The sequence below is a fragment of the Hirundo rustica genome, chromosome 1, assembly GCF_015227805.2.
Source record: "Hirundo rustica isolate bHirRus1 chromosome 1, bHirRus1.pri.v3, whole genome shotgun sequence".
In the NCBI taxonomy this organism is placed as follows: domain Eukaryota; kingdom Metazoa; phylum Chordata; class Aves; order Passeriformes; family Hirundinidae; genus Hirundo; species Hirundo rustica.
The window spans coordinates 131,572,035-131,596,636 of record NC_053450.1 but is presented as its reverse complement, the minus strand read 5'-3'; the positions used below and the strand labels follow the sequence as shown (position 1 = coordinate 131,596,636).

At 44.2% G+C, this 24,602-nt stretch overlaps 2 protein-coding genes across 5 annotated transcripts in view; one reads left to right on the top strand and one right to left on the bottom strand.

The window, feature by feature from the left end:
* PPP1R9A (protein phosphatase 1 regulatory subunit 9A) overlaps positions 1-5,626 on the top strand; it is a 134,168-nt gene extending 128,542 nt beyond the window's left edge. For all 4 annotated transcript variants that reach the window (XM_040057171.2, XM_040057166.2, XM_040057157.2 and 1 more), the window contains one exon: positions 37-5,626. In XM_040057171.2, coding sequence (XP_039913105.1) covers positions 37-249 — 213 coding nt within the window. In that variant the 3' untranslated portion in view covers positions 250-5,626. The remainder of the gene's footprint in view (positions 1-36) is intronic.
* A 3,901-nt stretch (positions 5,627-9,527) lies between these two features.
* Positions 9,528-24,379, bottom strand: LOC120752923 (serum paraoxonase/arylesterase 2). Its single transcript, XM_040064717.2, has 9 exons — positions 24,265-24,379; positions 20,512-20,582; positions 15,776-15,831; positions 14,725-14,890; positions 13,517-13,643; positions 12,488-12,688; positions 11,778-11,859; positions 11,133-11,261; positions 9,528-10,208 (listed from the first exon to the last, which is right to left on the bottom strand). The coding sequence occupies exons 1-9, from the start codon at positions 24,336-24,338 to the stop codon at positions 10,050-10,052; spliced, it is 1,065 nt and encodes a 354-aa protein (XP_039920651.1). The 5' UTR covers positions 24,339-24,379; the 3' UTR covers positions 9,528-10,049.
* Between the last annotated feature and the right edge of the window lie 223 nt (positions 24,380-24,602).

The following is a 24,602-nucleotide window of genomic DNA, read 5'->3' as shown; positions in this document are numbered from 1 at the left end:
AAGAAATTCTTTTAAATTTTATTTTCCCTACCTCAGGCTCTTGGTATGACATCTTCCCAGGACAGAGCAATCATTAAAAGAAAGCTAAAGGAAATGAAAGCATCCTTGGAGAAGGCTCGCAAAGCTCAAGAGAAAATGGAAAAGCAAAGGGAAAAGCTTCGAAAGAAGGAGCAAGAACAGCTGCAGAGGAGATCAAAGAAAACAGACAAGTGTTCGTCAGATGCAACAGAGGGCACTAATGAGCAGTGATAAGCAGAAATGCTGCTGTGTTTGGCAAGTGGAGGCGTGTCAAGGAAAGAGAAACTCATATCCACTCCGATGCCCCTTCAGCTTTCTTGTGTTCATCACCCAAGATTGTGTACAGAGAGACGGGGCTGTACATAGAATGACTAGGGAAATTTATATTGTGTTGTTTCTTTCCTGCATATCCAGTTCACACTCTTTGCTGTTGCCATGTGAAACAATCCCGGCCCCTCAGTTCGTTCTGTTCTTGTTGACAGCTAACAGATTTCATTTCTGTGTGGTGGTGTTTCCTTCCAAACTACTCTCTCAATTGAGCTCTGTGTGTTTGGTCACTTCAGTAACCAGCATGATGCCGAGGAGCATGTCCACTGCTTCACCTCTTCTGAATAGGATGGCCAGTCAATATGGTTGGGGAGCATTTCTTCAGCTGGGTAAAAGGAGTTGTGCTCTGTCTGATAAGATTAGACTTAACTTTCTAACTGGAAGTTCACCTTCTTTACAGTGTTTGGATACTCAGTTCAGTCTGCTGGAGTAAGTTTCATCTTGCATCAGTACCTTTAAGCAACACTGCTCTGAAAACTGTTCAGTGACTTCTTATACACTGGAGATAAAGACAGAGAGTCAATATTCTCCCTGGGTAAAGGACAGGAGGTGAAACTCTTTCTGTTAACTGTACAATAGTCAATCCAGGAAAGAGGCAAAGCCTTAAATGGTTGTATGGGTTTACACAGAAATCTGAGGATAACATTTATCCTTTAGATATCTGAGCAAGGATGAATTTCTAACTAGAGCACAGCGTATAAATCTGTATAAATTTTGTTGTGCTCCCAGTGTGTAGGCAACTTTCTTATAGCACACTCCGCTTATTTTTTTTCATGTGTTTCATACAAGAAACTGGGTTTATTTTGTTTCAAGTTGGTTTTTCCCCAGGAAAAACACCATATCTTCAAATTCATTCTCCAGTCAGTAAGCATTGTGAGGATAAGCTTTGTGCTCTGCTATTATGAAGCTGGTTTTGGAAACAATTATCAGACTTGAGTCTGCTCTAGATTTTCAGTTTTTACAGAAGTGCACTTTAAGAAGAGGAAGATTAGTGATTCTGGTTAAAATTAAATTCAGTACATTGCTGTTAAGGTCAATTCTGCCATGGAGATAATGGTTACTTAATCCAAAGTTTCCACAATTTAACTGTTTTGATTGATACATTTAAAAAATTTGGCTGTAGAATGTTTTGATGGCTTAGCAGTGGTCATACTTCAGGGATTTCTGGGATGTGTGAGGCCATGGATGAAGCCTGCTGTGTAGTTTTGACTGTGACAGAAGCAGTGTACGATGTTACTGCCTCAACAGCAGTACTGAACTATAGAGTATTGCTTCAAAAAATGGACAGACAATGGGCAGAGCTCCAGGAGGAGCTGCAAGCATGAGCTGACTGCTCTACAGTCAAAACTAACTGTGTACCGTTGAGAAACGTCACTTCCCAGTCGTGCAGCCTGCAAGTGGCAGTCTTCATCTCGCTGTGCAAACCCAGAAATTGCTTAAGATGGTGATGCAAAGTTAGAACCTCGAACTTAAAAATGCACCAGCCTAGAACTGAAAATTCCTCTGAAGAAAATGTATGTTTTGGCTTCTCTTCTGCTTCTGTACTTTATGGCATTCAGATTTCTGTCTGCAAAGTTCTCTGAAGCTCAGATTTGGAACACTTAGGATGCACTGTTATTAGTTACATTTCTTTTGATCCTAATAATGTCTTTGACATGTAAAATGGTGTGTAAACTGAGAGAGCCTAGTTCATTCAAAATTAATACACAACAGATCTACTTAGCATTAGCTTTATTTTTCCTTCCAAATCCAATTTCTACAAGTTTTTGATGTATATTTTATTCAGATCTAAAATTGAAATTGCCATAGAAGATACTTCCTGATATTTCTAAAGGCTTGTGATACTTTTCTTGAGATAAACCACCAGCAGCAAAATACACCTGCTAACAAAAAATTACACATTGCAGTAAGTCCTTCTGTGTTCATTCATAGGAGAAAAATTTTACAGATGTTTAACAGCCTCATAAAACTAGCATTCTTAGAGTAAGAGAAGTTACCTGGAAGAAACTGGAAATCTGCTCTTTTAGATACAATGTTGAGAAATGCATTAGATTAAGATTTTCTTTTTAAATTATGTTTACATTGCAGAAATGTTTAAGTGGTTGTATATAATAATGTAAGGTGGTGTCTCTGTTTTATGTTCTTTTTTTTTTTTTTTTTTTTAAAAACCAGAGCAGACTGCTTGGCATTATATATTGAGTTTTCATTCTTGCTTCTTAGAACAGTGCCTAGTTAATCTCTTTGTAAATCATGTTCTTACTCTGCAGAATAACTAATTTAACTTAAGTCCTTTAAGTATTCAGGGGATTTTTACTGCTTTGTGATAATGATATTTTGTTATTCTCAGACTAAAAACATCAACAAAAATCTGACTTAAAAAAACCTAGTGGCTTACATTTAAATTAAAGCCATTAAAATGCATTTTGATCAACATGTGAAAACGAAGGAAACGGAACAATGACCAGAGTTTTGCTGTTCTTTCTGTGATAAAAAAATTATGTGGTTCCTATTATGAAATATGGCAACTCCATCTTGGAAAGCGCAGAAATGTCACCGGATAACAGTCGTAATGCACAGTTTGAAACTTTTCTTGCTGTTCTATAGGACCTTTGAAGTTGTATTGCAATTTTTTTTCCCTTGTATTGTATATTATGGTTTACAAGAAGCAAAACATGGATGTTTCATCATTCTTGACTTAAACGTCCTGTAAACCAGTACTAAGTCAGACTAATGTGGAGCTAAATGTAACAAGAAGAAACAGAATTTCTGTGCTAAATGTCTGAACAGCCTTTCTCACAGTTTGGTTCACCTGCAGGCATCATGTAGCCTACCTTGTGTATTTGTTTTTGGAGATAAAGCTGTTTTTATTAGGCTGACTTGCCTCGCCACCACTGAACTGCTGTGCAGGGAGTGTGATGTTTCCACACCTCGAGACATTGCTTGTGTCATCGTTACACCTGGGTGACTGCAGCAGTCTGGCCCAAGTTATTTTCTCCCTGGTTAGGGTGGCAGGCCAGTTCTGTAAACTCTAGTTCTGCTCATTGCTGCAGTATTGCAAGCAATATGAATATATAGAGCCTCTAAAAAGGTGAAGAACGGAGAGTTAGGAAAAAGGGGAAGCCTCAAAAATAGAAAAAGTAGAAAATAGAAAAATACAACAGTGCAGGTTACTTTAGTCCTAAAAACCCTAGTGCTTATACTGAGATCGTGAGGAGAGCAGTGGCTCCTTGTTCTGTTCAAATCAGCCAAACATACTGACATTAATCACTTCCAGCTTCTTTCTTCCCATTTCTTCACAGGTGGGTTGCTGCACCCATGCAGCCTCCTGTTCAAACTCCCTGTTGGGTTTCAGTCTGCCCGAGGAGACCAGGGCCAGGGGGTGAGGAAGGAGCTGTACCCCTTCCCTGCAATGCACAGAGTTGCCTGCTATCTGCATTTTACCCACCGCCCTCAGCAGGTCCTGATGGGGGTTGCTGGGAGTGGAGCCTCTTCAGGATCATGGGTGAGAATTACACAGTGGAACAGAAGGCAGTAATAAAAAGCTGAATGGCATTAGATGTTTGTATTTCAGCGTATACAAATACTTCTGTATTTTTTCAGCTTCTCAAAATTTTTTTGCAATAGCATCTCCTTTGCTATGACTGTAGTCTGCTGCAGGGATACCACGGGAATTGAACTTTTACTAGAATTACTGAGCAGCTTTGCTCTAAAACTTGCCAGCCCTTAGCTGTCATTGATATTCAGAGGTGCTTGATACTTGGGATGAGGGTTCCTCTTACTTTATTGCTTCCTTCAAAGCCTCCTGTCCTCCTGAGCTGCTACGCCTTCACCTCCTGGCTCATAGACCGGTGAGAGGTGGGCAGTGTCATTTTTGAGAATGAACTGTGTTCCACTTCCAAGAGTGAGAAATGCCACTCTTGCATGTAGTGCAGAATACTGTTCTACAGTGATATGGAAGAGGATCATAATGTAGCTGGGTATCAGTATTCTAGCAAGGAAACACTTTTTTTTGTGGTTTTAACCTCAACTTCGATTTTTATTGGAGCACTTTCAGCAGTTTGTTTCTAAGCAGGATGACAGGTGAAATCCAAGGGAACTTGCCCACTCACTGGAGTGTGGGTCATCTGTAGATGGCACCACCCCTTTTGTTAACCTCCCTGTGGAATTTACTGGACATTTTTCTGTACCTGTGAAACTGATTTTTCAAGGCTGTAATATCTTAGTCATGACATTGAGCCCTCCAAACCCTCAATATAAAATGAGCTTTCTGTTCCTAACCAGCTGTACCAACTGGTACTTTTGCATTTAGCATTAAGTAATGATTTAAAAAATGCACATCTTATGGGAAGGTTTGGTGGTGGTGCCTTGGGCTGCCTGTTTCTTTGGGGAGTGTGGATTGTGTTAAGAACAAGCTGTAGGGTTTGTGAAACCTGCTGAGTTAGGCAGGTCTCTTCTTCTGGAGAGGTGAGGAGGGCTCACACCTCTGGAGGGTTGGAGATTGGATCCAACCCACGTAACCCAGGAGCTTGGGGCTCCTGCTGGGTTTCCAGTGGGGGCTTTGCCACTGCCACCAGTGGAAGTGGATTTGGGCCCTGTGCAGAAGTGTCTAAAGGAAAGGGGGATCTCAGGGCACCAGACGTAAGGAATAACCAGCCCATTTGGAAGTAAAGAGTGCACAATGAACATCTTCTGACTCTCTGTTTCCCCGTACACATTAACAACTGGTTTCATATTTCCCAGTCACATTGCAACGGTATCTCACTGGTCGCTGACAAGTGTTACACATATTGCTAGAAGACCAGGCAGCTAAAAGACTAAAATGCACTGTGCTTACTGTAACAATTGGCTTCTTACATAGTTTCTTTTTATATGGTTAAAGAGATAATTGTGCTTCATATTTTTTTCCTTTTTCTGTTATTTTTCAAAGAGATCAAATGTATACGAAATGCATGTTATCCTGAACTTTTTGTTTGTACATCTTGGTGTCTGATCACCTGCATGAAGGACGCAGTAGTGCCATGTCTGAGCTTGTTCTCTTGTGCTTGGTTGATATGAACTTCTCTAGATTGTTGAGTTTTCCCCAGGATAACTTTGTTTAATATTTAGTTATTGGGAGACATCAAAAGAAAACATTGAGGTGGCCCTTTGTTTTCTTACAGTTGAAATACAAACAACAATGCCTTGTGGTTTAAAGTTAAATTGTTAATGTAAATAAATTTCTTGCCAATGAGTATTGGTGTTAGACAACGAATGCAATAAAATGAGAAATCCTGAATCTTTATTAGAATTTGTAATGAGTTCTCACTTTTCTGCCCTTTTCTTGGTCATTCCAGAAGAAATAATAAAATGTGAGGACCACCAGACAGCTGCATGGGTCAGGCTAGAGGGTCAGGGGAATATGTACCTTGCCCTGCATGTTCTTTGCTTCCTTCTGCTCAGCCAAAGATTATTTTGATCCCAGCTCTTGGCCAAATTAGCATGATTCACAAGACTCCAAGTGGGTCTCATTTATGCTCTGTAACTATGTAGAAAGAAGTATTTAAAAAAAAAAAAAAAAAAAAAAAAAAAGGTTCTTTTCTTCATATGCAGATGAAATGTAACATGCAGGCTTTTGCTGCAGGTTGATGTAAAAATAGGCTGTTTTCACATTGATACTGGTCTATGTTTGTGTGTTTAAAAGATCTGGATTGGTTTTGTTACATAAAAACATTTTACACTCAAGTGTAAATTAGTTATAATGGGCATTTTATACATTCAGAGTACAGCAGTTCTTTTACTAAATGTGTTTAATATGTCTTATTTATTTGATTTTAGGAAAGCATTAAGTTAGGGAAAATTGAACGGCACAGACTGTGCAATTTGTGTAGCCATTTCAGTGGATTTACATCTGGTAGAATGTAGGCCAAATACTGTGCACTTAATCTGTCTAACCCAGTTTGTGTTTCCCAATGGCTGGATCATAAATCTTACCTTCCACTAATACGGCCACCAGCTGCAAGAAGATAAAAAGAATCCTCAATTCATAGAATTATTATCTTAATTAAAATAGATACAGTAAGAGGCTTCGGTTCCACAACTGACATGTAAAACGTGTCTGCTCAGCAGCTCCCTAGGCCTGGAGCCATCTATACATACATCTTTCTTGTTTGTGCAGGTTGTCTCAGATAGCCGCAGCTGGGTTTTGGAAATGCCCAGAACTGCTCCAGTCTCTACAGCATGTTAAAGATGGTGGGTTATGCCCTCCTCAGACTTGCAAGCCTGGGTTGTCTGTCTGCAGGTTAGTTTGTAACTGGGAGGCCAGGTTTGAGCTGCATCTTCCACCACTGCTGTTTCTGCACTGTGGCTGCCAGGAGGTAGAAGCTGTGCCCCAGCGTGGCTCTCGCTGCACAACACCTGCTTGCTGTCTGTGTCCTGCCCAGCACCACCTGAACACCGGTGGCCCAGCTCCAGTTCCCACCTCTGCACTGCAAGGCTGGGATACCTGTGGAGGAGGTTGGCATGTGCTTCCTGCCCTCCTCACCTCAGGTCAAAATGTTGCTGTCAGTAACAGCAGAGAGCTGTGATGTCTCTCCTCTCAAATGCTGTAGGAAAAGACAAGGCTCCTCGCTTGCCTGTGGTTCAGTCTGTAGGCAGACCAACAGTAAAATCTTCAGCATGGGCACAGTTTAGAATGGGGGGGGGGGGGGGGGAAACCACCCTGCCAGAGATGAGGGAAGACAGTCTTGATTTTCTGAAAAAGCCAAAACCAATTTAAAAAAATAGGAGTTTGACAAGATCCAACAGCATGTAGATTTCATCATTTGAAGATGTTTTAAGCAACAGTAAAATGTGAAAATAATGTTTTGATGGGTTAGTTCTGCCCTGCTGAGGGATGTGACTGTTGCCCTTCCACAACCAGAGAGTAAATCCAGGACCCACAGTGACTGGCATTTCAGCTGTGTCACTGCCACTGATGCATGATGTAACTCTTTAGAACATAGCACTTCAGAACAAAAAGTGGCACAATCCTAGAATAATCACTTTAGAATGCTATTGCAAGCCAATGCATGGCTAATCACAAATGAGTGAATAGCCCAACCTCTCGTTCCTGTGAGAGTTTCCTTCAGAGTAGTCCTTTCAGCCTGGCCTCTGGGAAGGATTTCTATTCTTCAAGGCTGAAAATGGATTACAAGTTCCTGTAAGAAAGTACACCAGTTAGGAGGGAAGCTGTAAGATGTCATGCAGGGAGAGAAGTTACTAAGGAAGGAATGGGAAGGCCAGAGTTAGGTAGATGCCTAAGCGCAGCAAAGAGATGAGACAAAAGCTGCCCTCATTCAGGGCTGGCTCTGCTCTGTAGAAGGGCTGCACACCATGGGCAGCAAAAGACTCTGAACTTTTGATCCAAGCAGATGAGTTGTCATCACCAAAGCCTTCATGGGCACACAGTAAAGCCTGGGCAGTGCTCAAGTCCCCAGATGAACTGAGCATTTTGGAGGGGAGCAGTAAGCACAGTTTGTGCACAGACCTGCTGATGCAGAGCCGCCCCCCAGAGACAAGTGAATTAGCTGTGTGATTAACTGGCACCCAAGTCTGCCCCTCCAGTCATCCCCGACCCCTGCAGCATGTGCTGTTTGGATACAAAACATCACAAATACCAGGGACCAGCGTTGGTGTGCGGGTATGTTTGAGCTGTCTGCCGTGGCAGCAGAGGGAAACGGCTGGCATTTGAAAGGGCCGATGTGCTGTTCTTCAGCCTCACACAACTTCTTGTGCCTTCTTGCCTTACATACACCACAGTGTCTGTGCCAGCAAGCCAGTGGCAGCCTGGGGAGCAGAGGCTCTCTGGGGGCAGGATGTGATATGGCAAGACTCACAGCCCACTCAGCTGTGCAGAGGAAGTGGGATGACCCCATCCTTCCCATACAGCAACACAGCCCCAGCCACAAGGCCTGGCACTGACTTCCTGCTCATTAGAGCTGTCCCTTTTGCTCAGGAAAGGAGCAGTGACTTTTCCTGCCAGTGGGCGAAAGCCATTAGGCTCGTTAGGAAGGAAAGATGCAGGAGCCAAGAGGTGTCAGTACACACATTTACTGTCCAGGGACACTGCTTACCCAAACCTCAGCCTGCAGTACTGCCTCTTCTCAGCCAGAGCAGTGAAACACAGAGGAGGGTTTGCGCATACTCCACATCCTATCTCAGTTTTGAGGCCACTGCAGACCAGGTTATTTGGTTTGTTTTAAAGGCAGAAGCACTCCTGTGTTTTCTGGACTTTCCATGTGCTCTTCAGATTAGAGGGGCTGCGGCTGGTGCTGGAGCAGGCAGCAGGAGGGAACAGCAAAGCCAGCTTAGCAATCAGCACCCTGGGACTGGCTCTTTCTCCTCCCATGCTTGCACTTCAGGAGCAGTGTGTTTTTTATTCTCTCCACAGTGGTGGAAGAACTGCAGTGAGGAAAAGCTACTGCATCAGCTGAAGGATGCAGAGGGCCTGGTGGCAGCATTTGGGGGGGCTGCCAAGATGCTGAAAAGGGCCACTGCAAGCAGGTGCAGGCAGCATTGTGGCAACCCCAGTAGGAGAGATCCCACATGTAACACAGAGCCTTTAGCTGAATGTCAGCAGCTCTTAAAAAACTGGAGAGCTGATCACAAGTGGGAACTCTGGACAGAAAGTGCAGCAGGAGCTGCTCTGAGGGTAAGGGCGTCTGTGCAAGAACTCACTCCATGAGCTCCAGCTTCAAAGGACACTGAGTTCAGTTCATTGCAAATGACTGCTAACATCATTGCAAAAACACTAGCTGAAAGAAACCTGGGGGGCTTTTGGCAGTGCAAAATGTCAGTAACTGATGCCAGGTAAACATGAAGGGCTGCCTGGTGCACAGCGGTGCCACAGGAATCAATTGGTGCTGCGGGAATCGACTTCACACTAGCTAAGTTAAACACAGAACATGCATGACCACTGCAAAGCACCCAGAAATGCTCCCTTTGTGGTGACAGACAATAGGAACTGCTAATGCACTTCCTGCTGAAGGTGTGCAGGAGATGTTTCTAACTCTTGAAGAGAAAAAAAAAAAAAAAAATTTCTAAACTCCCTTTGAAAGACCCAGTGAGAAATCTCTCCAAAGTGATTCCCTATTCTTTTCTCATTGGATTAAAACAAATTTATGAAATGGAAGTAACATTAGGAAATGGTTTTAAGGGGAAATAAATGGAACTGAAATAACATTTATTGTCCTTCCAGTAATTCTGGAAGCATTAGGGAAAGCCAACAGCAGGGTTTGGAAGAAAAACCCCTAGCACAGTCCCTGGGAAGACCCAGGGGTCAGTGACAAGAACGCACACCACACTGGTAGTCAGCAATTCTCATTTACAAAATCAGTTTTCTTATGGGGGAAAAAATAAACCAAACAACAAACCAGAAATCCATCCAGCACATTGTTCAGTGGCTGACAGTTTAGCCATTTGCAATCTGAAACTGAACTTAAAGGTTACCCTGTGTTAACATCATGGGGTCCTCCCCATTACACAGATATACTAATTTCTCACCTTCAATTCCATTTCTTTTACTACTGCGTAGAAGTCTCATTTTGGAGAGGAAGGCTAAAATACATTTCCATTACTGTAGTTAACCTTTATTGGAACAGTCTTGTTGTTAGCAGATCTAGCAGAAACTAAGTGAGTTCCCAAGGAATTAAATCCTTTCCACAGCAGCAGGTCTTGCCCACGACGAGCTATAGATCACAGTAGAGAGCTCTGTGGAAGACTGTGCCAATGAGCAGTTTTCCCTCGTAGATGGATGCCACTGAGCTTCCCTGCAGCACAGAGCCATTGTCAGAGTAGACACGGGTCACCACAGGCTCCTCCGAGAGGATGTTCTGGATGCGCAGGACCTGCCAGAGCGGGAGAACACTTCTATTGAAATGGTCATAGGTGAAAGTGCTCCAGGGGTAGGGGAACGTCATCAAGTAACTTAAACAAATTAGTTACGATAACCAGCTGCTGATAATTGCAACAATGTGATTCCTGTGGAAGGGCCTTTAGTGAAGCATGGTTCATGAACATGGATTTGTTTTTGTTTTGGTTTGTTTGTTTTTTTTTTTTAAGTTGACGTGCAACATCTATAAGGAAGTAAGGCTGTCATCCCCACCACTAGGAATGTGCATGCTTTTTTCCAGACTGAGTTAGTTAATATCTTCTCATTTTCACGGTTTTCCCAGACAGAGTAAACAACTGCCTAGTATCATAAATCTATTGCTATGGAACATGGTAATTTTGAGAAGTGTCTTACAGGGAGCTTCAAACAAGGCTGAAATCAAATGGACAGCAGCCAGCTGCACTTGTAGCCACTATCGCCCTGATGCCAGTACCTCACTTATTTCATAGAAACAAGAATTACACTGTTACCTACAGATGAACTACGCTCGAACAGATTAATCATTCCAGTGGAAACGTTTCTGGTCATGCTTTGCACTCAGTCAATTATGTGCAGTTTGGCACGGAGGTCCTGGCTCAGTAATTAATGCAGTTCATCAGAATCTGTGTGCATGTCCACAGCTGCAGAGAAAGCAGCTTGAGGAGTCCAAAGTGACTGAGCTACTGGTTGGAAATTATTTAGTTGTTGCCCAAGGACCTGAGTATATACTGTTCAGGCCCTTACTTGGGAGCAGAAGCCAGCTTGGTCTTTGCTTTAACAAAGACACTTTGTGCCAGGCACTTTCTATGAAATGCAGTTAAGTTATACCAGCATAATTTGAACAAAACAACTTTCTGGCACAGCCATAGCCAAGAGACCAGTGGTGTCTCCCAAAAGGTACCTCAGATGCAGGAAGATTTTCAGGATCATAGTAGAACAGCTTCATCCCATTGGGATGACATCCTGCCCAGATGTCTCCAGTGTGAGGGTCAATAGACAAGTTATCAACCAGAGTGTCCAGCTGCAGCGTCTATCCAACACAGAGGAAAAACAAAAAGTTAAATCTATCAGAAATCCTGGAAGTAAACTACAACATAACCAACAGACTTGTCTCCTCTGACATAACTTAGACTGATTTCTTTTTAAGAAATACTTTTCCCCCCACTTCTGTTTCTTTTTTCCCCTGGTATGCATCATCCCCACTGCTGTGCTGTGAGAAACCTGCTTGCTGCTCTGAGCTTATCCCATCAGCTCATTCACACCTGCACTGTCTGTGGATGCTTTCAGTGCTCTGACCCACACTGCCTGAAGCAGACTTCCACTACAGCTCAACAGCATACTCAAGGATTCCTCCCTGGTTGTTGGTGGGAGGGTGAAAGACCTGAAGCTCTGTAATGGGACATGCAGGCACCTCTGCAACCCACAGCAGGAGCCACTCGCAGATCAGAACTTTACAGATGATCATGCTGAAATCTCAAGCATTCATCAAAATTATTCTGTGCAAAAGCCACATTCACCTCTTTTTTATCGAACAGCAGCACCTTACCTTCACATGGGTTAAACTCCAGTCAGCATGTTTTTCCATGACATAGACATTGTGATCCAATACATCTGCAATATAGATGTACCTTCAAGAGAAAGAAAAGCACCTCTTATTTTATATTAGTAAGCAGACACCAACACCAGACAGTTTCTCCTGTGCAAGCCCAGACACAAACAGACATTGCAAGCCAGCCACAGGGCACTGAAGCCAACCTGCTGAGGTGCCAGTGTAGCTTCACTGTGCCAGTTTTTCAACACTGAAAATTACAACACTGAAATAAGCCTTGGAACCAGAAAGTCACAATTACGAATTTTTTTTTTTTTCCTTAATCACCACAGGTGATTTAAATCACACAGGACTGGTTGATTCAGTCATACAAATGTTGGACTGTGGAGCACTCTCTGCTTGCAGAAAACCTGACCTTAATCCTTGCAAGCAATACACACAAACACCTGGACCAGCTGGTTAAAATGCAGCAACTGTTGACCTTATTGCCTATAAAGCACCACACCATGCACCAAACATTGCTGCTAAACTCCAAGACACAACACTTCTGTGCTCCAAACACTCTGTATGACTTGTGTTGCACAGGCAGCACCTTGCCTTACATGAACCAGTTCAGAGCCCTGACCACAGAGGTACCACATGCACAAACTGGGATCTCCAGATACTTCTGTGTGATCAAAAAAAATCTGATATAAGGAGAAACTTACTTTCTATCGGGTGAAATGTTAATTCCATTGGCTGAATAAAACCCAGATGCTACTTCTTTAACTTCTTTTGGACTGTAGTAAACAACATTTGACCAGTTTAAACCCAAGAACATTTCTAAGAACATAAAGATGAAATCGGAGAAGTAGTGGTCATTGGTAGCATAGAAGCTGTCTGGTCCCATGGCTACTATATCATTCACACTAAAAAAAAAAATAAAAAGATGGAAAAATATTTTAAAAAGTAATTAAATGAGATGTGTAAAGGAGCCTTTTAGGACTGCCCAGAATACAGTCAGGACATGGTCTTCAATACCCATAAAGAGACTGCAGTTATAGATGTACTTCAAGTAGTCACCAAATTATTTAGATCCTTTTTACTTCTATTTTTTTATGAGCCAGGACTGTGCATTGCTGAGACCTGAACAGGACCATAGGGCATCAGCTAGAGATCTGGCTACGTGTCATAACTGCATGGAAATGATTATTTATTATTATGATGATTTTCTTTTTCATTACATTCAAGCAGAAAACAGAGAACAAGTAGATGTTGTGACAACTTTATCAATCTGACTGTTTATTTTACAATCATATTGCAGTAGGACAGACCAAAAAACATCTGTTTAAAAAAAAAAAAGAAAAAAAGAAAAACAGAAAAAGCTAAATGTACGTTTATCTTTAGAGTGTAGGAAACCCACAGAATAAAATATCTGGAGACTCATATCTGCAATGACCTGAGGATGGGCTACATGAACAAAGGAGAAATGGGTTCCAAGCTAATTCACTGGCATCAATCACAGCAGCACTTAAGACTAATTTAGTGATACAACAATTAAAAATCTAATTTAGAGAAGAGATTGGAGAAACACTGCTTTTGATTACACAGATAAGAACTAATCAATAGGAGAAATGGGGATGCTGGTTAAAGAGGAAATATCTCAAATTAATAATAGCCTAAACCCAAAAATCATCCTACATTGGATTTCACCAATGCAGCCTGATCTAGGGGAAGACTGTATTTGAGTCCAATACCTTGTCAGAAGGTCATGTCGAATGGTTTTCAGGTGTACAAGAGAATTGTCATCTTCTACAAATTTAAACAATTCTACTGTGCTCTTCTGGTGGGGATGGTTCACAACAAAGAGGTACACGGTGTCGTCTTGAAAAAGAAATGGAAACAGCTGAATTCTCTGCAACAGTCTGTGTGGCTGAGCACCCCAGCCCTGAGGCAGCCTCGAGTACAGAGTACATGCTGAGTTTGGTGCATTTGTCTCATGGCTCTGCAGAGGCAGAGGAACAAGTAATCACGTTCTGAAAGATGCCTCTGCAACTGCATCCAGATCTCCAGCTACTTTTCTCCTAGACTGGCTCTACAGGGAACTGCTGTGTTAACTAGATTTTTGCTATTTCTTCCAACCTCATCCTTATAGCCGAGCCACTGGGTTTTCCAATCTGTGAAACAGCCCCAAGTCAGCTGGAAGAAGGGGTTTTGGTCAAGGCAGTTTGGGCTCTTGGGTTTGTCTACCACATCCCCTGGGAGAGCGGAAGGAGCATCCTTCTCCTGCATTCCATGCAAGGCTGCAGCCCATCTGCCCAGCCCTTCTGGTAGGACCCTACCTTAGCCACCACTCATCCCTCCAACACCTTCCCTTAAAGGGTGACTGTATGGGGATGCAGGTCAAGCAATTGTTCACTTTGTATTTGCAGAATTCTAATTGCCCTGCTAAAACCCCCAGTGAAAGGACAAGGAAAAAGGTACTTTATTGGTAATCAGAGCCTGACACAGGAGAATGTGTCTTGGAGAAAGGGAACCTGGCTTGGACCAAGAGTAACAGAGGTTTTGGTAATTTACAGATTTGATAATTTACTGTTTTGCCACAGAAGTTTCCATTCTGAGCACTACTAGTCGGTGAAGGATATATCTCCTCAAAAGATTTGAACCCAGAGTGACACAGATGTAAATGTAAAACCAATTTTCTGTGATTTTCAACTCTACGTTCTACCATCTTTTCTTTCCTTTTAATATCCAGGACATCTTTCTATTTCAGACAGACTGAAATTATGTGCAAGTGTGTTTCCTTTAGCAACTGACATTTAGAAAAGAGCAAAACAAAGGTAAAAAAACCCAAACGTTTTTGTCTCCCAGAAAGAACAACCCTTGGGGGTACAGGGCAAGACTGCTAAGGGATTCCTGATTGTGCTCTCTAGGCTGGTATTTGCCACCATCTCGAGCTCTTTACCTCTGTCTACATAGGTGCTGATCCCATGAGGGTTAAACGATGCCAGATCAAACCCTCGGCTGATTCTCAGTTCCACCGCTCTGGGATTGTCTTCATTCAAATCCATCAAAAATATTTCACCTGGCTTATCTGGAGCAAAGCTCTTTAATCCTGGATATTTCAAGCCCTGTAGGATCCAAACACAAGAAAATAATTCCTGGATAAAAGGTAAACAAGAGCATCACAGGGCTGAAAAAGCTGGGGCCTTGATCGGACTTGCAAGCACACATGAGGATGTGCCTCTGCTTCAGCCTGCTGAGCCGTGAGGGAGAAGGAGGGACTGCCTCTGCTCCCCTTGGCAGAGGGAGCAGGCTGTGGGGGCACACAAGGAGCCGTGCCCGAGGCACCACAGCCCCGCACCGCAGCCACATCTCGTGTGTCTGCAAGCTGACACACTGTGAGTCCAGCACCACTGACTGCATCACACACAGGAAAGCCTTGGGAACAGCAGCAATACAACAGCTCACAATTCCTGGGTTTTATGGATTTTTTTTTTGCATGGATTTTACAACATTATCATCACCTCAGTGCTCCCAGAGCACATAGATGAGAACATCAGCTTCTGTTTTAGAAAATAATCGCCAGCCATCCTAACTGCAAAGAAAAGGTTGAAAACCTATCTCCTAAAGGCTAAAACAATCAGGAACAGCAAAATCGATACATAAAATTTGATCTTTTTTCTAAAGTAATGGAATTAACACATCTTCTTAACATGGCAGAGGATTGACATTTCAACATTTCAATGAAGCAGCATGAAAGACAATCAAGGTTACATGACCAGCGAAGTCAGTGCAATAGGATACCTGTGCCAGAGCTACAAACACCACTTCTGTGCCAAGAAGCATGCTTGCTCAAACACAGGGGAATGACAGCTAAGGCAACACGAGACTGGGCTGTTCTTTGGGAGCCAGTCAGCCTTGTAGAAAAGAACCCCTCCTGCTGTTTCCACCTATGGCTTCTGCAGATAAGGAAGCAGGCAAGCCACAGCATGGGGAGGTGGCCTGGGACTTACAGAGCTGATGAAAGCCAGTCCATTGGGAAGTATATCGATGTCTTCTGAACCAGTTTCTGCAAAACAGAGATAAGGGGGGTTTCAGGTGACGTTAAGTATTTCCCATTGAAAAAAACTCCTTTTAAGTACAATTTCAGCTCTCATGAATGATCCTTTTTGATATGACTGCACACACAATGAAGTTTGGTGGAAAAGATCACACGGCATTAAAAGTGGTAGCAGAAGAAGCACATTGAGTTATGAAACAGCGCTGGGGTTCATCTCTTTTGGGGTCCCAGGGGTGCCCCTGCAGTGGCCAGGCCATCTCCTACCCAGCTCCGTGTGCCCCCAGATGTTGTGAGATGAATCACCAGCAGGATGTTTTCTGCAGCAGGCAATTGGTGTGGGCATGGAGATTTCCAGGGCAGGACCATACCTGTGACTCAGGCCTCAGGCTTGCATAAAGCAGCTGTGGGAATTGTGCCCACCAACTCTCCTGATTGAGCTGGGACACTTCCCAAAGATGGATTGCCAAATATTTAGTTAAAGCTCTCAAGTGACAGAGAACCTACTAAATCTATAACAGCTAAGGGCTTTCATAGTTAGACCTCACTTTCTACTACAGGTAATCACTTCCAATACTGCCAGTTCCTGTAGCTCCTGTAATATTTTTCCCTGTTAAGAAAGGAAGATAAAATAAAAGCCCTTTAGTAAGAACACTAGAGCAATTTCAGGCTTTTATCAAGCACTCTCCAAAGAGCTTTTAGTCCAATGCTGAAGCCTGTTTGCCATCCCACGTTTCTACCACTCCCCAGAGAAGCCTCCTCTCTCTTCTCCAAACACCAGCAAAAACAGCATTCCTCACAAAGCCACTTTTCAGATGATGAGGGAAATCACCCAGGAGCATTTCCTGAAATAAAATTATTTTCTTCAGCAGGTTTTCTTTATCAGAGCCATCAACACAAGGTTTTTCCACTCAGCTTGTCCCACATCTCCATACTTTTTCCTGCTTTGCCATAACCACACATGTGAGTCTGCATGGGTCACACAACCCCTGGCATCTCAACACCTCCTCCCAAGGAAGCACCTGCAAAATTGAGCTGGGTTTGCTGTTTGCTTTTAAGCAACTCCTACTTATCCAAGCAGTGGTTTGATTGGTCTGTAATTTATCCTGGAATCACTGATAGCCTTTGTGGAGAGAAGCAGAACCCCAAATTCACCCATCCAGCAAAGTTCCTCCCCAGCTCAGCCCTGGGAGGATGCAGTGGCAGAATTTCTCACTTTGGCCAGGGCCAGCTCCTCCTCAGCCTTAGCAAGTTCCTGCTCCATCCCATGACAGCAATGAGCAGAGTATCCCTGCCTTCTGAAGAACAAAATGTCTGAAGATGCATTCTGGGAGGAGTCAGCTGTTATCCCACCCCTGGGTTTTGGTAGTGAATTTTGCCTAACTCAGCCAGGGGACAACATCTGCACTGATGTGTCCAGAGACACTTAGAGCTTGCATTTTCCAATTAAAGTTTTGAATTTGGGCTTTTTTTTTTTCCCCCTCAACTCAGCTTACAGTCTGATTTAAGCCACAATCTCCTTTCCTTTGGCCCAGTCTCTCCAACTCTGGGTTAATTTATAAAATGGGGTTAGTGGCAATTCTCCACTTCCCAGGACTGCTGCGGGGCTAATAGCATAAATAAATGCTGAGAGGCTCAATTGCCATGGTGACATGAGCTGGACAGACAGCTTTTATTGGCAGCACACCCTGGTGAGTGAATAAACAGAGATATAATCATTTATTGCTACTGAATTGGTGAGGCTGCCAAGCAGAAAGATGAGCAGGCTAATTGGGAGCAGATAATTAAAAACTACAAGTTTCCGGTGGAAGGATCGCACTGAGAACCCTGCACCCAGCTGCTTCAAGAGAAACTTTGCCCAGCAAAGCACACTTTGGGCGCACCATGGCCGGGTCCTGGAATGTGTGGAAGCAGTGGTGTCAGGAGAGCAGTGGAATGCTGACTCAGCACAGCCCTGCTGACCCAGCACCACCGAGGAGGGGCTGCAGACACACAGCCGGCGCAGGGCAGCGCAGGGACTCTCTGCACGCCCTGCCTCGGGAGGGCTCTGTGCTGCTGCTGCAGACACTCGATGGGCCAGGAGAGCTAGGAACTGACTCCTGAGGTGTGTCTTATATGCACTATGTTGTTCAATTGTATCACTGAGCCCAGCTTGTCCATGGCCTTATCTGAAGAGGTGGCATTTAAGAAAAATGAAGAGATAGTGTGAAAAACTCCTGCTTACTTTAGAAATGTTGTCTTTTTATTGTTCTTTAGTTTATCTTAGTATCATGTATTCTGCGGGTGTAGCTAACAATAAAATCCATCTGGATTTCATGTCCAGAAGTGTGGCACTATTTTGCCTATATCCCACGAATTGTTCCAAGATGCTAGTATTTCTAGCAACTTCTGTAGTAGCTTCTTGAACTTTAGGAATTAGTACAGGAGATATGGTTAGTTTATTATAAACCAGTAACATGATAAAACACCAGTAAAACTCAGAAGATAGTGTTTATTCTACAAATGTATCGTTTCCTACATATTTATATAGTCTTTCCTACGTATTTGTGAATGAGGCTTAGGACAAGCTGCAATTTTTGTTTGTTCAGTGTTTGTATTTGTGCTTACATTGCACAATATTTGAAAAGCAGAATAGATTAAATTCTTAAAAAAGATACAGAAAAGATGAAACTGTGCAGAACGGAAAGGTTCCACTAGAGAAGTCTTCCATTTACTGTGGGTTTGCTGCACTTACTATAGTAGTAAGTGCACTTACAATTCATAGACTGCACCAGAGGTCTGCCCTTCTATGTACAGAAGGGATAGTTTAAGATTATTTTGCTCAGATCCAGCTCATCCAGCTCTGGGACCTATGTCACATTTAAGAGTTTGGAAGGACTGATTTAAACATTAAAATAAAGACAGATTGCTTATTCAGCTTTATCCCAGCATTTTAAAGGAAAAAGGCCCAGGAGACCAAGACATCCATGTAGAAAGACATCCTTGCACAAAATCACCCACACAAGCAGCCTTACAGATCTGAGTAGAGCAGAACCCCATGTGTGAATAGTACTGCGTAGGCAGCATTTAAGCTTTAGGGATCCTTGGTCACCCTGAGTGATATAAGCCCCCTAGTCACAGCAAACGAGTTTTAGAAGAGGTTTGAGTGAACATGCCAACTTTAAGTTTGCACAATCCTTTGTTAGTTCTCTTTCTGTCACACTGGACCCACTGAACTATTTTTTGGCATGTTTATTTTTCTAATAAATGGCAAACTGCAGAGCAAAGGCAAGGCAAGGTGCAGTTCTCTGTGTGAAGGCTCAGCATTAGAAGAGCCAGCAAGAAGCAGAAATGAAAATCTGTAAATGGATCCATGGCCTCTAAGCAGAGACAGGTTCTCAGAAATAACTTAATTGGCATGTAAATGTCAGGCAGAAAAACCAAGATACCATTCAGAAATGAAACACAACTCTATTTGTCTTCTCCAGGCTTCCTTCTTTCCTCAACAGAACAATCATGTTGCAAAAAAGTCTTTATAAGACTGCAATAGTGATATGCTTAAAAAATTTACTCAGATTTTTTTTTATATTGATCATCAGCAAACAAGCATCATTCATAGCCTTGTATGAGTAAATTAATCTAGAAGACCTGGAATTTTTTTTTTAATGCAAGTTTTTCCGTACCTACTTTCAAGTACAGGGACTCTGCATATACACATTCATAGCAGCAATTTGACTTTATAAAGATGTTTGAATCCTGACGCAGAGAAGAAACAAGATTTATGAAATCAACTCACTGACTCAGCAAGCTCAAAGGCAAAGCTGTAAAAGATCATCCAATGACTTTTTACGCATGAAAAATCCAGACAAATTTCAACATAATTTAAGACATTTCCAAAAATACTGAGGAGGGGAAAGTCCTTAGCCATCAAGCCTTTGTTGAGTTTTTTTGGGAGAGACAGAAAAAAGCAATCAATTTCAAAGCTACCATTTTATAAACTGGTTTTCATAAATGGAGACAAAAAAAAAAAAACAACAAAAAAACAAAAAAAAACCAAGACAGAAATACTTCTGTGTGCTAAACACATGGCCCAAAGTACAAAGTCAACATTTCAGCCACTCTGCTAAACCTCTCTACAAACCAGACTAAGACGACAAACATCACCCCTTGCTCTTTGGAACCACACAGCTGCATTGCGCAACCGCACCGAGCTCCCGCCCGCCACCGGCACCAGGGCACCAGCCAGCCCCTAAATATCCCCAAAACGTGGCGCTAAGGAGGGAGATCCCGGCTGGCACTTAGCAGCCGCTCATTCGCCTTGCACCTGTGGCCCTCCCCTAAAGCTTCCACCCTCGCAGCTCTTCCCATCTCCAAGATGTCACCAGCTGACAGCCAACTGCAGGTACCTGCCTGAAGAGCCAGTGCACCCTCATCTGAAAGCCAAATCACTTCCAAAGTGGCTTAGCAAAGGAGAAGTGTTTGCAAGGTACCCAATTTCAAGAAAAGGAAAAGAAACTAAATACCAACTTATACCAAGCTAGTTTTTCAGTATCATTTTCTTCCTGCAGTTTCTCCCTATTTCCAAGTCCAAGTAGCAAATGGAAGTCAAATCAGCACTTTGTTTTTGGGATCAGGCTTGGAAGCTGGCTTTGAGAAGCCATTACGAAAGAGGGCTGGACAAAAGCAACGCACTCTGTTATTTTAAGCACGTACCGATCCCTTTAATGAGCCGGCAGTTCGGGAGGCTCACTGGGGCTACTTCCCGTGAAGCATTGAGTCTGTTTCTGCAAGAGGAAAGAGCAGGGTTAAACAACACGCAGCTAGCTTTAAAACAGGTAACTTTCCTAGTTTTCGTTTATTGTCTGCCATGTTGAAGCAACAAATCAGCCATAAAATACCGAATAAGCAAACTCCAGAACCAACCGCAGCTGTCCCAAATCACTGCAATGGTTACACATGCTCAAGGATTAAGTGATTCTTCTACACTGTGTAACTTCAAAAACTTCATTTTGCTCATGAGCTTCAGCAACAAGCTTTCATGACCCACTGCATCTCAGATGATGAAATAACATAACCACACTTACTTCAGGTTTCAGACACCTAAATATAGAAATACCCTGCAGTTAGGACCAACATTTCACATGAGGAAAGGGCGATCTTCTACTGCAACCCACTGCCTATTTTTGGTGACCGGACCACCAGCAGTTGCACTTTCTTCATTTTTTGTCTACATTCAAAAGCAGCAATAGCGCTGTTGCAAGGCAGGAGTACTCATTTCCTCACAACGAGCAGGACTTCATAGTATGGTTTTCAGCAATTACTCTGTCCACTCCTCTTCTCTCCTGATAGCCAGCCCACGCATTACCCTTCATCAGTGCTTATTTCATTCATTAATGCGCTTGAAATTCCACCTGTGGCTCATACTTCCTTGGACAAACAGATACAGACAGGCACAGTTAAGTTCATATTTCTCCATTTCCTCCGTTCCAAGTTGTTTGCAAATCTGTATGAACCACACCTCACAACCAGAAGGTTTGACCATACTGATCCACAGTGACACAAGAAAATATGTTGCATTTCTATGCATTCTAGTGTGCTAGAATATTTCTTCTTTTTTTTTTTTTTTTTTTTTTCTGCTCGAAATGGAGCATTTAACCTAGCGTAGTAACTCCTTTTCATGACTATCATACGCATGTGTTGAGGCTATTGCTGGAACCACAGGAAATTCTGAATGCAAAGATCCTGTAGCAAAATCTTGCCATGTTTATGTTATAGTTTTAGGCATAAACATAAACTAAACAGTAGTATCAGTCAGCGATATGAAAAATATGTGATACAGTTGAGCACTGTATAGTATGTCAGTCCTGCATTTTTACCCTCCCAAGCCCTCTTTCCCAGCACAGGAGTACTGATGGAGAATCACGCTGGCTCCCAGCCCAAAAATATCCCAGGAGGGAGACCAGCTGCCCCCTTACCCGCTGGCATCCTGGCACAGCCAAGCCCACCAAGCCCTCAAGGGTGCTTCAGGGCAATCCTGCCTGAAGTTTGCACTGCTGCCTGCTTAGGGCTTTTCCCTTCCCTATTTTCATCAGCTTTTCCCAGGCAGTCTGCAAGCCACCCTGAGCCAAAATCACAGCAGGAACTCAGCCAGCAGCCAGCAAGGGATGATGATATCCCGACAGCATTCCCAGGGAAACACTTCATCGGCTGGAATGAGAGTAATTCAAAAGGACACCAGTCACAAGCCTGCAGCGTACATAGAGGCTTTTCCAAAATGTGTCAGTTTATCTAGCTCAGACAGCCCCAGCCATGCAGCCAGATGGCCTAGATTACTATCTGGCCATACTAAGAACTGCCAGGAATATGGAGGACCGGCAATATGTGTGGGATGCAACTTCAAAGAAAGCAAGAGTTTTTGCTACTTGATCCAACCGTGCATGGCACATTTCCCTAACAGTTTCTCTTTCCAGTTTCAGTCCTCTGCCTGCTGTCCTACTTCATGGGACACATACCACAGGCCTTCCCTTTCCTTCAGAAGGAACCGTTGCAAATTCAAAGACCTCTGCCTCTTTTAGTTTTCCTCATCTCTAAACTAACCAATCATGAATCTTTTGGTATTTGATTCTGGGTTTTCTTTACAAATTCAGAAGGAACTACAGAAAGTCTTTGCTGGATTCCTGCCTTCTGAGTAGGGGAAGAATAAAAGAGACCCTTGGCAAGAGCTAACACCACCCACAGTTTCTCCTCTCAAGACTATGTTAAATTACTTTTAGAGTACTTTGTGATCTGAAGTTGTGTGTTTCCAAACTTGGCTACTGTCTTAAGACTGCTGGTACATTGCAGTTTGCAGAAAACACAGCACACAGGAAAAACCCGCAGAGAGCTACAGAGACAGGGGGATCCTCTTTCATCATGGAGATTCTCCTTTACCAGACACCTAATGTTTCATTTGTTTGTTCAGTTTGAAGGAGAGGTGGAGTTCCCCGCTCTCCACAGCACTTTGAAATGGCTCACCCCACTAAAGCCTGGGTGTATCTTCCAGCCCTACTATTCCAGCTTAAGCATCTCCAGGACAGGAGGGACCCATTTCCACCGTGGCTACCACCAATAGCACCTGTGGTGAATTTAACGCAGCCGTCCTCCATGCCAGATACCAGGGTCCAGGCAGTAAAGCTCTCTTTCTGTGATTAGATGCGATTACTATCTAACCAAAGTTCAATTAGCTGGATGTCATTGCTTTGAAATCAGTCATTGCTTTGAAATTTTGAGTCCTTGTGAATGTAAGCAAAATTATAATGACTTAGTAACCTTCCAATACAGTAATTCAGCATCAGTTTTGTGACCTGAAAGGACCAGTTACACATCTGGGAGCTTTCAGGACAGAAGCTGCTGTAACACCAGTGTTCATATTCATACCTCATGGCCTGAGCTGTGTGATATAGAGCATGACATGGGTAGGTATTTCAGCTCACAGCGTGTGAGGTCACAGTTTAGGATCACCAAAGTCTGTGCTCCATCTGAGGAAACCTCATGTACATGGGGTCTACAGTTATCCAGAGAGGTCAGCTTTGGTAGAGCATAACCCAAGTTTCTGGCACACTGAATTTGGGCTACTGTTTGGCCAGTCAGGAGACGAGGTAAATTCACAGGCAGCGCTTTTGGCACATCCCAGTTAACTGCAGGCTCTATAAAAACGGAGGTACTACCCCCCTGCCCCAGGGCACCTTCTCCCCTTGTCCCCCTCACTCCCAACATCATCCTGCGGAGGATTTCACATCCACTCAGTTCAAAGAGCATTTCCGCTGCATAAATGGTCCCGAAGTTAGTTTATGCCGAAACAGGGTGAAAAGGGCATCACAGTGCCTGTATTTTCTCTGGAAAAAAAAACGACTGCCTCGATAATGTTGACAGCAATGATGGTGATAATGATGAAGAACCCTGCCCCTCTGGCCGACACTGCGCTGATCCAAGGGCAGGTGTTCGCTAAGTCGTGCCCGACACCGGGAGCTGCGGAGCCCTCCGGCTGCGGAGCCCTCCCGCTGGAGCGCGGATGGCAGCGCCCGCCGCCCCCGTCCGGATAGCCCCGCACCTGGGAATCGCCTCAGCCCCCGTCCGGATAGCCCCGCACCCGGGAATTGCCTCAGCCCCCTCCGGCTCAGCCCCGCACCCGGGGTCGCCTCAGCCCCGTCGGCTCAGCCCCGCAGCCGGGGTCGCGTCAGCCCCCTCCGGCTCAGCCCCGCACCCGGGAATCGCCTCAGCCCCTCCGGCTCAGCCCCGCACCCGGGAATCGCCTCAGCCCCGCCGGCTCAGCCCCGCACCCGGGAATCGCCTCAGCCCCCTCCGGCTCAGCCCCGCACCCGGGAATCGCCTCAGCCCCGCCGGCTCAGCCCCGCACCCGGGGTCGCCTCAGCCCCGTCCCGCCCCGCCGCCGCCAGGACCCGCGGCTCCGAAACCCCGCTGACCCACCGAAAGGCCAGCAGCCGCTCCGCCAACAAGGCTGCCGCTATCCCGAGGAGAGCCACCACCAGCAGCTTCCCCATGGCCTCTCCCGGCTCGGCCGCGTCCCGTCCCGGCCCGTCCCGCCCCCGGGGCCCGGCGCTGCCTCCCTCGCCCCCGCCCCGCCCGGCCGTGCCCCCGCCCGTGCCCCGCCACGCAGCGGCACCGGGCCAGGCGGTGGCTGTCTGCAGGCTCCATGCTACGGCTCCCGCGGGAAAGGCAGGTGGACCAACTTCCAGCTCCTTTAGAAAAAAATACATGCGTTGTACAAAAATAAGTGTGTCAGACCAAGACTGCGTGATGCGGAA